Below are 13927 nucleotides of genomic sequence, written 5' to 3' on the forward strand. Positions count from 1 at the left end.
AACAAAACTGGGAAGTTTTTTTTTAAAAATCAAAACCCTCCCACAAGTCCCAGTTCTCTGACATAGTGGCAAGGCAAATCCCTGAAGTCACCCTGCATGACCTGTTAAAGTACTGGTATTTCAGCACTCAGGAAGATATGTCCGCATCTTAGTGGGAACCAGAATATAAACTCTCTTTGGGTTCTCTTTTGTCATTTCGGTGTCTGTGAGAATTCTGGAGTTTTTGTTTTGCTGCTCTGACTTTTGAGTTCTTTACTGGAAAATATTGGGTTAAGTTTTATTTTAGTTACTCATTTGGTGATCTTGCTTGAGTGATTTCTTGGTGACTAAAATTAGTAGCAGAAAAAAAGAGCCATAGGGCTCTGGCAGGTTCATTTGAGTAACTTGCCCAAAAGGAAGCGTCCACATCACCTCCACCTCCGTGGCCACATCCCACCCTGGGTGGGGAATGGGCAGAAAGGCTGTTAGACCGATATCCAGTATTACCTACTGTAGGGAATCTTTCCTGTGAATTGAAAAAAAAAATGCAGGCTATATATACTGTCAACTTGCTTATTTCTGTCTGTTGTAATCTTCATAAAAGTTCAGAGTTCTTAAGAGGGCAGATTAAGTCACAAGGAGTTAAATGACTTTTTAAAAATACAGCATTCAGTCAGACCTATGTGAGCGTTATTGGAGAAATTTTTTTCTTCTTATTTTCATAGGAAGCATAATAGGGAGGATGGCTGGTTATCTGCTCATTTTGTAGATAAGTTATTTCTTCTTGTGCCTTCTTTGGTGTTGTTTTGCAGAAGAACTTACTTAGGAAAAAAATATCTGTCATTAAGGGCTTTATGAAGATATCCAGCCTCAGCCGGTGGCAGAAGTGTCTGTCTGTGCTCCTCATCTTGTAAAAGGAGAAGGTGTCCTGTATGTGCAGGGCCTTGTTTGTTTCTACAAGCCGCAGAGGCAATATTTCCTGAACTATAAATATAATAGGAAGCTTCTGGTCACACTTACTTAGGGGTTTGTTAGGGTTTCCATGGTCTAATTTCACAACATTATGCCGAGATTCCTTTTCTCCAGCTCTTTCGCCTGCTTCATTGTTGGCGGCTTTGGGAGAGCGGGACAGAATTTTCTACCAGAAATAGTCATGTTTATTTGTTGAGATGTGAAGAGTATTATATCCAAACAATTAGTGAGGGGGAGAGCAAATTACATCCTGAAAGATGGGATATTAAAGAGGAAAACAATCCTTTTAGCTTAAAAGATGCCCTTCAAAGCCTCTCCCCTGCCTTAGCTCGGAGTCTGAGGTTTGCCCACCATGGAGAGTGCAGAACGTTGTGGGCTCCATCCCCTTGGCTTCTAAGGCAGAATTTCTTTCTAGTCAATGACAAAACTATAAACGGGGCTTCCAGACAAGGCTGAGGGGGTCAGCCGAGGTTCCCACCCACAGAGGAGAGGGGAACCACAGTCCTGGCCATTCTAAACCCCAGAACTCCTAGATCTGCCTAGGTCTGTTTTGTTTGGTGTTTTTCACAAAGAAAGCTGTCCTTCTTCCACCAGGTCCCCTCCCCACAAACCGGTCTTTTCAATAATAATATTTGTTATGAAGGTTATTGGGTAATTATTGCGATTTTGTGAAGCAGCCCTTGCTGGAGGTGAAGTCTGTCATCGCCTAACAAATGACGCCCGTGCAGTTCACTGCCGGGTTAAGTAAATGCAGAGAAGATAAATCTGCACACCCTAGGAATCGCCAGCAGAGCACGCTTTAGTACAAGTTCACAGTCAACTCGCCTGCCTGGGCCAGCTCTCCGAACAATTAAGGCTGCATCTTTATTTTTAAATAAAGAAAAAAATGTCTCCAACTCCTACTGCCTGCTTTCTCCCTGTTTTCTTTTTTCTTTCACTTTTTTTTGGGGGGTTTCACCCTCCTATTCCAAATTCTCCTTGTAAATGTGATGATGAGTGATTTTGAAAATAATCTCCCTCATATTTAAGTGCTGACAAAAAGAGGTAGGAGGCTGATTTGACAGGAAACCCAGTCACAAACACCCCAAAATATCCAATTCATCCCCTTACTCCCAAGAGCAGTGACAGAAGCAGGGTGTCCCTGAGATCCTGGGGGGCCCCTTCCTCCTGAAGGAAGAGGCACAGCTTTGTGTATCTTTGCGGCTAGTGCGTTGCAACTGCGGGTCAAAAAGTTGAGGGTCAAAAGTTTATGTTGTGCAGCACTCTTAGTCATCTGCCCAGACAGAGTTTGATGTCAATGTTAGAGCTGCGATCTTGACTATCAGCACAAAAGATAAAATGGCTCGGAGTGACGCGTGTATCATGGTATGGACTCCAGGTGAACCCTAGTGGTTGAATGACCTCAATTACGGAGGAAAGGATAGAAAATTCCTCTTTTCAAGAGTAATACATGCTGTATTTCATCTTGAATTATCGCTCCCATTCTGAGGGAATAGCAGCAGGTAAATAGGCATGGATTACTGAAACACCAACACCTTAGATGCTGGAGAACCAGAAGTCTGTGAGTTTGCCACAAAATTAAAAAGCTCAAAACAAAACTCATCAGTGGACCTTTAAAAACTAATATAGCAAGTTTTCAGGGTCTCATCATATCTTCAGAGGCAAGAGAACTAGGCAGGACACTTCCTTTATTTGAAAATTGTTATTTTGATTGGACAGTTTCTTTTTCTTTTTCATACATATAATGATCCCTCAAGTGCGTGAGAACAAGGGCAGGCACAGGCACTTCTCGCAAAATGTCTTCTTTGCAATTTTCAAACACAGAATGGTTTTTCTGAAACCTCCACCCACTAAATGCAAGAGTTCTCAGAGCTGGGAAGGGAAGGAAGGAAGTGGAAATGCTCCCGAAAGGGCAGGATTCTTCCCCCCTCCACCAGGGAGAAAATGCTTATTGGTATGATGAAAATGTTCCTGTTGTTGGAAATTTTTCATTATGTTTCGTGTTACCCCTATACCGTATATAAGAGAAACGCTACAATCTATAAGGGATAACTAAACTGAAAAGAATATGCCATTTGAACAGGAAAATGGAATCCACAAATGACAGGCCACTTTCTTAAGACCACCGTGAGGGACTTCTCTTCTTCTGAAAATACTCTTTAAAAATACATTTGGAATAAAAACTAAGGAGAGGGGAAGCAAGTTCAGGAGGAAGGGTGGGAGTGTAGAAAAGAAAGGGGTAGTGTGTTAAGGAAGCCAACTGGAACCATGCCTCATGTGTGAATTGCAACTGGAGAACTAAACAATATTTTATTTTTCATGCACCTATATTAGCTGTAAATGTTGGTGCCTTTAGAATCTGTTTTCCGGAGGGACATATTGTCCTTTTCTATGTATTGATCTTCAAGTAATCAGAGTAGGAAAACAGGAGAGAAAAATGAAAATTTTTTCTACGTTTTCCCTTTTAACTTTAGAGATGAGTTAATTCAACTACTCAGAATGTGGACTCTTGCAGGGATATTTAAGATCATCCCAATATATTCTGGTTGATTGGATTTGCTGGTGCCAGGTACGTTTAATGGTAATGTAAATATTTCCTAAGCACCGCCTTCAAGGAAGCCATCAGATTGCTTCCACTGTGCAATGTGTAAAGTTTTCACTCCGGCCAAGAGCTTGAAGCCAGATGGGGGTGTGCCAGATGAAAACAGAAAAAAGGAAACAACCCTGGTGGTTACTGTTATAGCAATGAACACTTCACCACATCTGTGGTGAAGTGTTCAGTTTTTCAGAAAACTGAAACCCCCTCTATTACTCACCAAGACAATTATGTGTCTCTTCAAGAAGACCTTGTTATTGTGGTATTGGTTAAAAGCGTGCCACACCTTAGAAACATGTCAACTTCAATAAGCATAGACACCCCTTCGCCAGCTTTAAAGTTGTTTTGTTTTGTTTTGTTTTAAAGTACCTGCAGAAGTTATTGCTTTTGGAGTACCCACCTTTTTTATTTGGAGGAGTTTTATCTTTAGGCCCCTCACACAATTCAGGTTAAAATTCATGTTTAATCCAGATACATATTTCAATCCTTATGTGTGGGTTGAGTGCACTATTGTAAACTACTACAAGGAAAGTGCCCCTTGGTGGAATGGCTGATAGAGTGTTGCTTCTCTAAAATCATATGCCTACTGTAGATCTCAGGAAGTCCTCAAATGCCACCATCAGGCATTTTGAAATTCAGCTATTACCGTGTGCGCTCCAGAGACTTGCTTCAGACAGAGAACAGTCTGGAGAACACTCACTCTAAAGAACAAAGGACAAATACAGTCAATACATTCCATAACGTTTACATTTCCTTTGCTTTTCCCCTTGGTTTTCCCTGAGAAGGAGTGACCTGGGCAAAGCACCCTGCTCTCTAAAAGACACTGTATAGACCTTTTAGAAGCGCAAAGTCCAAGGCCGAGGTGAACTTCAGGTCAGCGCGTCTAACAAATATGAAAATGTCGGCTAGTGAAGGGCGCGCCTTGTGATTTAACAAAGACTGTCAATGTGTAAGATTAATAAGAAACAAAATGCGCACGGTGTCACTGTTCGGTCACTTTGAAACTTGGGACAGGGTTGCATTCAAGAGGGAAGGCTGTTCCAAATATATTCAAAATGATTCAAATCAGATTCAAACGAGGCTGCAGACACTGCGTCCCTCTTGCCCTCCCTCTCCCTTAGACTCCCTTCGCTCTCCTTTTCCATCTGGGATTCGAGGACATGATGAAAAGTTATTTCACTTAATGGGATTTTAAGAAAGCTTTTGTTGGGAATATATGTTATCTCTGCACGTGGAAATGAGCAAATGCGCTCACCAGTTTCCCAAGAAAAGGATAACGCTTTCACCCTGCTAGGGACTGGAGCCAGTTGGTGTGCGAAGATTAGCACGCTCCCTCTCTGCTCGATTTCAGGGCATCCCATCTTTTCTCCGGCGAGACGCTGCTGGTAAACTTCAGTTTATTTATTAATCGAGTTAGTCTCTTCCTGGCTTTGCTTTGGTGTGTTGGATCTTATGTAAAGGCAAGAGGTTTTGGTTTTTTTAAAGCGTTTTTCAGAAGATTATTTGATTCCATGGAATGATGCTATGGCTTGCAAAGAGAGATTGTGGAAGGATCAGAAAAGGTACTGAGATTGTTTATTACAGCCATAAATCTTGCAGTAAAATGTCAAAATGTCGGTGTGTGAGATAACACTTGGTGGTCCTGGCTCCGTTTGTGTTTATGATAGGAACCACAAAGACAAGTTACAGGCCTTGGGGGATTCTGTGTAAGCCCATCTTCCAAAAGTAATAGAACCACATGAAACACAGGCACAGTTAACTCGTTTAGGTTAACCATATACAAAACAGTGCCTGTGTCTCGTTAATACTTTAAAATAGAAACTCAGTAGAAGGTTCTGAGGCTAAACAACATGAATTTTGTGTTTTAGTGTCTGTAAATAATATTAAACAGATGTAGTTAAGACCCTAGTACTCAAGGCTGATGACATGAGGATGGCAAAATTTCCTTGTCATGTTTTTTTTTTTCTTTCCCTGAAGCTTAGGAAGCCACGTTTTGTAAATTACATTATGTATGTATATATTGTTCATATATCATAATATATAAAATATGATGCACATATTTTTTTCTTGTTGTAAAGAAATAACTGATTTAGTTAGCTCTATCACAAGCTAGATTTCCCCCCAACTCTAGAGAGGATGTCTAAAGATTATGCTCAGTGTTGATTTCTGTCTGTGGCTCAGATTTCATTTTTAAAAAAATTTCAGGGTGCCCCTTGTCGATGCACAGCACTTTTCAGAGACACACATCCAATGTGGAAAACCTCTTTGTACCACTTCAGGGTGATTCCAGTTGGAAAGCTAACATGATCCCTTTTTTAACCTCTTTTCCTAAATTAGTTTAAAGATTAGTCCCATATAATAGGCTTTATGTGGCTAAGCATTAAATGGCTATCCATCAAATGGATATATTCCAGCATTTAGTAACTTATATGAGTAAGCGATATAAATGAAGATAGAATTGACATTCCTTTTGAAGTGTCTCCAGGCTTAGGCTATAACTTTCCTTGTCTGCAGTCCAGACTCAGTTGTGAGAAAGCTGTTTATACTGCTCTTTGAAAATTCAACTAAGGTGCACCAGCTGAAAAATTCTTGCTTTGCATGCCAATATGAAATTATTTTTAGCATGGTGACTATGCTAGTTTGCACTGCTTTCATCTAGGCTGACAAGTAGAGGATCCAGGTGTGTCTGTTACTCAGAAAATGAAAGGGAAAGTACACACTACGAGTAAGGTATCAGTATTTACTTCAAAGATCAACATTAGGTGGAATTAATATGTAATTTATTTGTTAATAATGGCGTAATTAGTTTACCCATCAAATTTCAATTACCAAATGGCAGGCAACAGTCCTCTCTCCTCTCTTTCCAGAGCTGCTGCTATCGTTAATATGCTAATTTTCAGCAATTCAGAAATTATAGATTATCCTGTAAATATAACTTTAGCCTCAAATACAGCCCGAGAAAGCAGCATCCTGAAGACAAAACATAGAATTCTTAGCGGGAAAAGAGACCGTCAGCGATCAGACTGGGCACAGTGCCTATTCCGTCCTTAGCTTTTTTGTTTGGGGATTGTTCTGAAATAGGAAGTTGTTGGTTTCAAAACTCGATTTTTGTGGAGGCGTTGCTGCTACCTATCCCCCCCTTGGGCTATGTTTTCTCTCACAGTCGCGCCTAGTAAATGCAAGTGTGTTTAACTCTCAAATCGACACCTCCATCAAATGAGATGCTATTAGAAAAGTTTTGATTTTTCTTAGGAAAAAAATAAAATAGATTCTGTCTCTAAAAGGAAGAAAAAATGAAAAGTGCCCATCTGGTTATATTGGAACGGCCTTGCTTTACAACCTCGGGCCCACTTCTCTCAGCTATTCACCCACCCACCCTTGCGGCTCCTGCCGGGCTTCTCGAAGCAGGGGATCTCTGGCGCACGATGTGAGGAAGAGGATCAGCTGGTGAAAAAAATGGGTCTGTTGGCCTTATTCGTTTTATTCAGGGGCCAGGATTAAAACCAGGACACCTCCAAGGTCTCGACGCCATTTCCTCCCCACACCGGCCTCGAACCCTGGAAGACGCCAGGCCAGTCTAGGATGGGCCCGAGGTCAGCGCTGGGCCGCTGTTACCCGGCTGCCCCGAGGCCTATGCTAGAAGTACCGCACGAAAAGGGCCCGGCCTGGGCGTCCAAAGGACCAGAAGCACTGGCGGGCCCCGAATTCCCAGCAGGACTCGAAGTGGGGGATTGGGGGGGACCAAAGCTCCAGCTCCCTCCCTCCGCCGGAGGCCGGACAGCCGCATCCATCACCCGCCCGCGCGCTTCCTGATCCGGGTCCGCGCGCGCGGCGCGCCTATTGGCGGGGGCTAGTCACGTGGTGGGTACAGGGCGGGGGCGCGCGCGGGACCGAGACGAGCGCGCGCGCGAGGGGGGTGGGGGGAGGAGCGGCGCGAACTTTGGTGGCGTTGGCTGCAGCGGGAGGGGAGGGGGAGGGGTGGGCGCTTGACAGCGGGGGAGGGGAAGGGAGCAGAGGAAAGGGGGGATGGGAAGCGAGGCAGGAGGGGGAGGGGCCTCGGCGAGCCCAGAAAAACGACAACGCGAGAAAAATTAGTATTTTTGCACTTCACAAATTAATGACCATGAGCTCGTTTTTGATAAACTCCAACTACATCGAGCCCAAGTTCCCTCCCTTTGAGGAGTACGCGCAGCACAGCGGCCCGGGCGGCGGAGACGGCGGCCCAGGCGGGGGCCCCAGCTACCAGCAGCCCCCAGCGCCCGCGGCCCAGCACCTGCCGGCGCAACAGCCCCAGCTCCCCCACGCGGGCAACAGCCGCGAGCCCCCCGCCTCCTACTACGCGCCACGGGCCGCCCGCGAGCCCTCCTACCCTGCGGCCGCGCTCTACCCCGCGCATGGTGCCGCCGACGCCGCCTACCCCTATGGCTACCGCGGTGGCGCCAGCCCGGGGCGGCAGCCACAGCCCGAGCAGCCCCCGGCGCGAGCCAAGGGTCCTGCGCACGGCCTGCACGCGAGCCACGTCCTGCCGCCGGGGCGGCAGCCCCCGCCGCCGCCTCCCCCGCAGCATCGCGCGGCGCCCCCTGCACCCCCGCGGCGTTGCGAGGCGGCTCCAGCCACCCCGGGCGTCCCGGCAGGGGGCAGCGCCCCCGCGTGCCCGCTGCTCCTGGCCGACAAGAACCCACCCGGCCTGAAGGGCAAAGAGCCTGTGGTGTACCCCTGGATGAAGAAGATCCATGTCAGCGCCGGTACGTGGCGCCGCTGGGGAGGCGCGGGAGGGTGGGCTGGGGCCGGGCCGGGGTTCGGGGGTCGGGACGAGGGTCAGAAGAGGAGACTGAGGGGAAGGGGGCCTCTGGAGGGGAGCCCCCATCTGGCCCGAGCTACAGTGGGATGTGGGTGTGTGCGCGCCAGCCAGCCGCCTGATCCTAACGTGAGAACCCTTTTGTACCCGGGGTCCCTTTATCGAGAGATTTACGAGACGCCAAACTGTTAGGGCAGTAATTATAGCCCCCATAAATTTAATTGCCCTGGCAGAGGCTTCAGGCCATGTGTCTTTGAAGCTTTTCTTCAGCCCCAATGCCCAGCACCATTCTTTATGGCTCTCGGGTGTTTCCCGTTGTCAATAGCCTGTGAAACATTTTCTTTGCCGTTTTATGTATCTTGCGTGAACTTGGTGTCAGGTTATTATATAATGATGATGTCCAATTGCTCTTCCCCACCCCACCTTCTCTCTCCTCCTCCTTTCCCTCTCTTCCACTCCCTCCTCCTTGGCCTTCTCCTTCGGGGTTATGGGCGTTCAGTCAACCCCAGTTATAACGGAGGGGAGCCCAAGCGCTCTCGAACCGCATACACCCGACAGCAGGTCTTGGAGCTGGAGAAGGAGTTCCACTTTAACCGCTACCTGACCCGGCGGCGCCGCATCGAGATCGCCCACACGCTCTGCTTGTCCGAGCGCCAGGTCAAGATCTGGTTTCAGAACCGGAGGATGAAGTGGAAGAAAGATCACAAATTGCCCAACACTAAGATGCGGTCCTCCAACTCGGCCTCGGCCTCAGCAGGCCCGCCAGGGAAAGCACAAACTCAGAGCCCGCACCTGCCTCCCCACTCCCACCAGGGTGCCTCCACACCCATTCCCTCCTCCATATAATCTTCTAGAGATCTAGACCAGTTTCATTCCCCCACCTGCTTTTCCCCCCCCTCTTCTGCCCTTTTCCCCATACTCCTACCTGTCTGGACCATAACAGACCCCCCAAACAAAACCCAACTTGGTGAAAAGGATAATAGAAGACATTATGTCGGTAAGAGTATGTGCTGGTTGCCACCTAAGAGAAGACAATAGCCAGGATGCTGGCTGATGTCAGCATCAACCTGCTGGCCTGAATAAGGCTGCAGGTTTGGGTACCTGAGAAGGACCACTTGGCAACAGATACTTTTGAGATGGCTAAACCCAGCTGGACAGCCCATACTGACTAGGCACACATATATGTATATTTGTTGCAAGCAGAAGAAAACAGACCCTTTTCCCACCTTCCCTACCTCCCCTTTCCACATTAAGGCAGCTCATACAAGCTTGTATTGAACTGAATAAATGAGTAGACATTGTGGACCTCACAAGATTATTTAATTCTCAAAATGTATAGACCTTGATGGTAGATGTGACACATGTTAGTTTTCCTTCCTTGCATTTATTTAAAATATTGTTGTAGAGTTGTTGTTGTCTTACTCTGAGGCACAATCTTGGGGGTTCGGGGAGTGCATTTAGACCCATGTGCAACTGTACAAATTGTGGTGTGGCTATATAGAAAAGCCATGTGCTAAGAATAAACTCTGTTTAAAAAAAACCATTAAAGTTCTAAGACACATTTGTGTGTTTCCTACTTTTAATTAAAAAAAAAAAAAGTTCTCTGGATTGAGATGTTTGACCTTGCATGTAAAAATCCTATAGATAGCTCGAGTTATGTTCACTTGAATTCTGACTGCTCACATAATTTGTGTGAGTGTGTTCAACTCGAGCTGAACTCTTGTCAAGTTTGACCCACTGTGGGAAAAGTTCCAAAGAGCAGGGAGGCTCTTCAGCTCTGAGAGGGCTCCTCTTCTTCCCAAACTTGGCCAGGCTTTCAGGCTTCAAGTCTGTGTAAGGCATAGAAACGTGTCCTTCCCTGCAATGAAAGGTGAAACCGCGCAATGCTGAGGGCCCAGGGGTTTCTGCAGCTGTTCTACACGCTGAACTCTGAGCACACTTGGAAAGAAGTGGTCCCTTTGGTATTTATTGCACCTTCACACTTAATCTGCCTGTTTCCCTGGAGATAAAAAAAAAAAAATAGTTTGCGCAGAGAGTTGAGATTGCTTTTTGTTTCTTGGATATTTTTAAGGTTCTCTTTGCTAACTACAGCTTGGGGGTTTTTGTTTTTCTTTTCTTTCTCTCTTTCTTTCAGAAGCAAGAGCTTTCAAAATAAACTGAATTTTTCAGGTAAACCCTCCAAAGTTTTTGAGGAAAGAAAAAGCATAATGACACTCCCAAAATGTACCCCAAGCAAGGTAGACCTAGGAATATTCAGTGCTGGAAAAAAGCCAAACTTTGAGCTAGGGTAACTTTCCTCAAATGCTCCTGGATCTTTCTGCCCAAACTAAAGAGCTAGATTCAAAGGTTGAAAATCAAAACCTACGTCTCAATCTCTAACTCTAGTATTTATTTACTGATTTACAAATCAGTAAGGAGGATTCAGACTTGGTTGTCACTAAAGGGAGGATTCTGCAACACGATTCAGAAAACCAACACATGGGCAGTCCCAGACTGTAACTGTCACCTGGCCAAGTGAATGGGTGCAGTATTTAATTCATGTTATAATTTTAGCAGAGATGGGAGGGGGCGCTCACCTGCCTTTGCTATACCAGAGGAATTTTAAACACGTTTTCCCATGAGTGTCAAACCCTTAGCCAGCGGTCAGTGCTATTCCTCCTCTTGCCGCTGTTGCCCTGTGTGTGTTACAGGCAAGGGTGATCAGTTCCCTACCTATGAACGAATCATATCTAGGAGGAGGGTGGTGGACACCAGTCTCTGAGGGGCCTCCAGCTCTCCCCAAGAAAATTCAGGGGCAAACGTACACGCCTTCCCAAGTCAGGCCAAAACTGGCATAAAGTGCATTTTATCCGGTGTGAACGGGTGCCAGGGATTTCTGGAGGGACTGCGACTGCTGCTGAAACTTATTAACCCTCCCCCTACAACACGCACTTGTAAAACGAAATTAAATCACGCTGAAAATAGCAATTTTCCCAGGAATCATTAATCACCTCATACAATAAATACTTCTTTGTAATTCAACAGCAATTCTGAAAGGCATTCTCTGGGAAAAGTCTGTGGAGAAGCGAGGGATCTTCTTGCAAATAATATGGTCTCGGGCAAAGACGCAGCATCTTGGCTGTCTGCTCAAAAATGCCTAGACTCTTGGTGGAAATTGAGTGTCAAGCTGCAAAACCTCAAATGGCAGATTATCATCATTTAAGGTAAATTCTTATATTTCTCCTTTGTAGGGAAGGAGGGGTATAAGGGCATTCATTAGCTTCATACTGGAGGCAGTTGTATGGGGATGAAAGGGATAACTTTCTTTCACTTGCTCTTATAGCCTATCCAAGAAAGGAAGAGAAGGATCGAAAGATTGTTTTTCTAATATACCAGGACAAAATGACATTTTTGTCCAAACTGTCTTGATTATTAAGGTATTGGTAAGTTTTGCAAAGCCAAAATTATCCAAGATGACCCAAGCAATTGTGTCCTTTCTTTACAGTGTTTTGCCTGTTTTAGATTCCCTCTTTAAGGGAGCTTGTTATAGCAGCTTAGAAAATCCCACTTTGGGCTTTAAAATCATGCATTGTCTTCCCTTTGCTAGGGCAACCATAAGAGTTCACCCAGAGGACAAATTTTCTATCTCATTAATTGTTTTTTTTTTTTTTTAAAGCGAACCCTAGTGGCCCCTCAAACCCTTGACCTTTAAAGACAGTATTTTGTGTAAGCTCTATAATTCTCCTACCAAAATGACCCTTACACATGCGCTTCTCTTCTTTTTCTCTTTCTCCCTCCTTCCCTTTAACACATACTCCTTTGCTTTAGTCACAGAGCCAAGCAAGCTGTGCATGACTCTGGAGATAAACGTTTTGTCAACATCTGAAATCAACCTAAATCGGATAGGAGACACTTTAATGGTCATAGTTTGAATTAAGTACTTAACACTCTCCCCCCTGAAGAAAAATGGCACTTTGCAGGCTCTCTTTCCTAGTTTTGCTGAAATCTACGATATACCCGGTGTTTTATTACAGCAGGAGTTCAACTGTGACAGGCATGTAGAGTACTTAATACCCAGGATGGAGCTCATGGGAAGATTACCTAGATATATGGGGAGTGGGCCCTCTGCACAGCATCTCTGACTCTATACCCAGCTAACCCAGGGTGCCCACATTCCCCCCACCTCTCAGCTTCCTCGCCATGGGTTGGGGATCACCATCTCTACTCTCCCTGTTCTCCTAAGCATCTAAACTGTGCTGCTCTTCTCACTGCTGGGTTCCCTCCAGCAGTTTCAACATAGAAACTAATCAGGTTCTCTTTAGAATGAAAGGAAAGAAAGACCCCAAAGAATCAATGTAGCAAACAGAAACCTGGGACTTCCCATCTGAATGGGTGGGGCTTCTGTGCAAGCAGTGGGACTGTTCTTTGCACTCCCTTGGTCTTCATCCCTAGCCTGGGTCCTGTATTGAAGAGCATAAGCTCACCGTCCCCAAGGGTTGCTCCAGTTGCCCCTTGTCTATATTGTACAGCATGGGGCCAAGAACAACTCTGCTTCCTCTCTCAAAAGACTATGGGCTGGGAAAAATAGGAGGAGGAAAGGATGTGGGTTCTAACTTCTTGATAGCATCAGGGAGGCTGCTCCGGCTGTTATGGAACATTCTAGTCTGATCCTTCTGTCTTGGAATTTTGGCATCTCTTCTTCTCAAGGCCCCAAACTCATGGAGTAACTCCCCTCACCCCTTCAGGGCAGCTCCCCTCTCTCTGGACTTGATTGCTGGGGCTAAAAGAGATCCCTCTTTGAAAGAATGTCTGATATGAAAGAGACTTGGAGACATCTTTGGTTCAGTCTTCTAAGTTTACCCATTCGGAAGCTAAGGCAGCTGAAAGTCCCCCTATGTGCATGTCAGTGAATGTGTAGGTTGGATAGAGACTGGGTCTCACCTTGGAGAGGGGTAAGTGCACAGCCATCTTTGCTCCGTTGGAAGCCTATTCTGCCTGGAATGGACGTGGGCATCTGGGCTTACACTTGACATGGGTGGCCACAGGTGTGCTGCAGCCGGGGAAGAAGGCTGGGTTCTTGCCTGATCCGCGGTCAAAGCACCCCAGGAGGTTATGTAACCAAAACGCCTTAGCCAAGACACTGAAACAAGTGGGCTCTTCTCTGGGCTCAGGAGGGAATAGACGCCAGAGTGCCTGGGAGAGGGGTGGGCACTGCACAGTCCACAAGGCTTATAGTTCCAGATTGACTAATTCTACTCTGCTGGCCCTGGGATTTTCATGGCAGTCGCTGGTCCCGGAGCGGAGCAAGGAGCAAGGGTGTCAGCTTCTGGAGGCCTGGAAACTAAAAGAGCCAAACAAGGACGGTGGTTGCTGCAGATAAAGGTGTAGCACCAGTTCGAGGGAGATATTGAAATTGTAATCTTTTGAGGTCACGTGACTCATTAAATAATTAATGCGGATCGTCAGGAATGGATCGGAGTCGTCAGGGCCTCACTAGGAATGAATCTCTCAGAAGTGAGACCCCCAAATTCCTATTTGATTTTTAAGAAAACACACATCCTCAGATTTATCTCCAAAGGCTTTTAACTCCTTCAGGAGGGCTG

General features: G+C 45.8%; 1 protein-coding gene across 1 annotated transcript; it reads left to right on the forward strand.

Moving 5' to 3' along the window:
• Window positions 1–7193: 7193 nt before the first annotated feature.
• On the forward strand, window positions 7194–9893 carry HOXA4 (homeobox A4). The gene is made up of 2 exons (XM_082693674.1): window positions 7194–8292; window positions 8845–9893. Exons 1-2 carry the CDS (start codon window positions 7665–7667, stop codon window positions 9189–9191), a joined length of 975 nt encoding a protein of 324 aa, XP_082549800.1. The 5' UTR covers window positions 7194–7664; the 3' UTR covers window positions 9192–9893.
• The last annotated feature ends 4034 nt before the right edge of the window (window positions 9894–13927 follow it).

Source organism: Mustela nivalis (genome assembly GCF_964662115.1).
Source record: "Mustela nivalis genome assembly, chromosome: 12".
NCBI lineage: Eukaryota > Metazoa > Chordata > Mammalia > Carnivora > Mustelidae > Mustela > Mustela nivalis.

What these genes read in the sequence shown, in the direction of transcription:
- HOXA4 (XM_082693674.1), top strand. Translation starts at nt 7,665, where the DNA reads ATGACCATGAGCTCGTTTTTGATAAACTCCAACTACATCGAGCCCAAG. An exon ending in GAAGATCCATGTCAGCGCCG is followed by an intron (nt 8,293 to 8,844) that starts GTACGTGGCGCC and finishes ATGGGCGTTCAG; the next exon opens with TCAACCCCAGTTATAACGGA.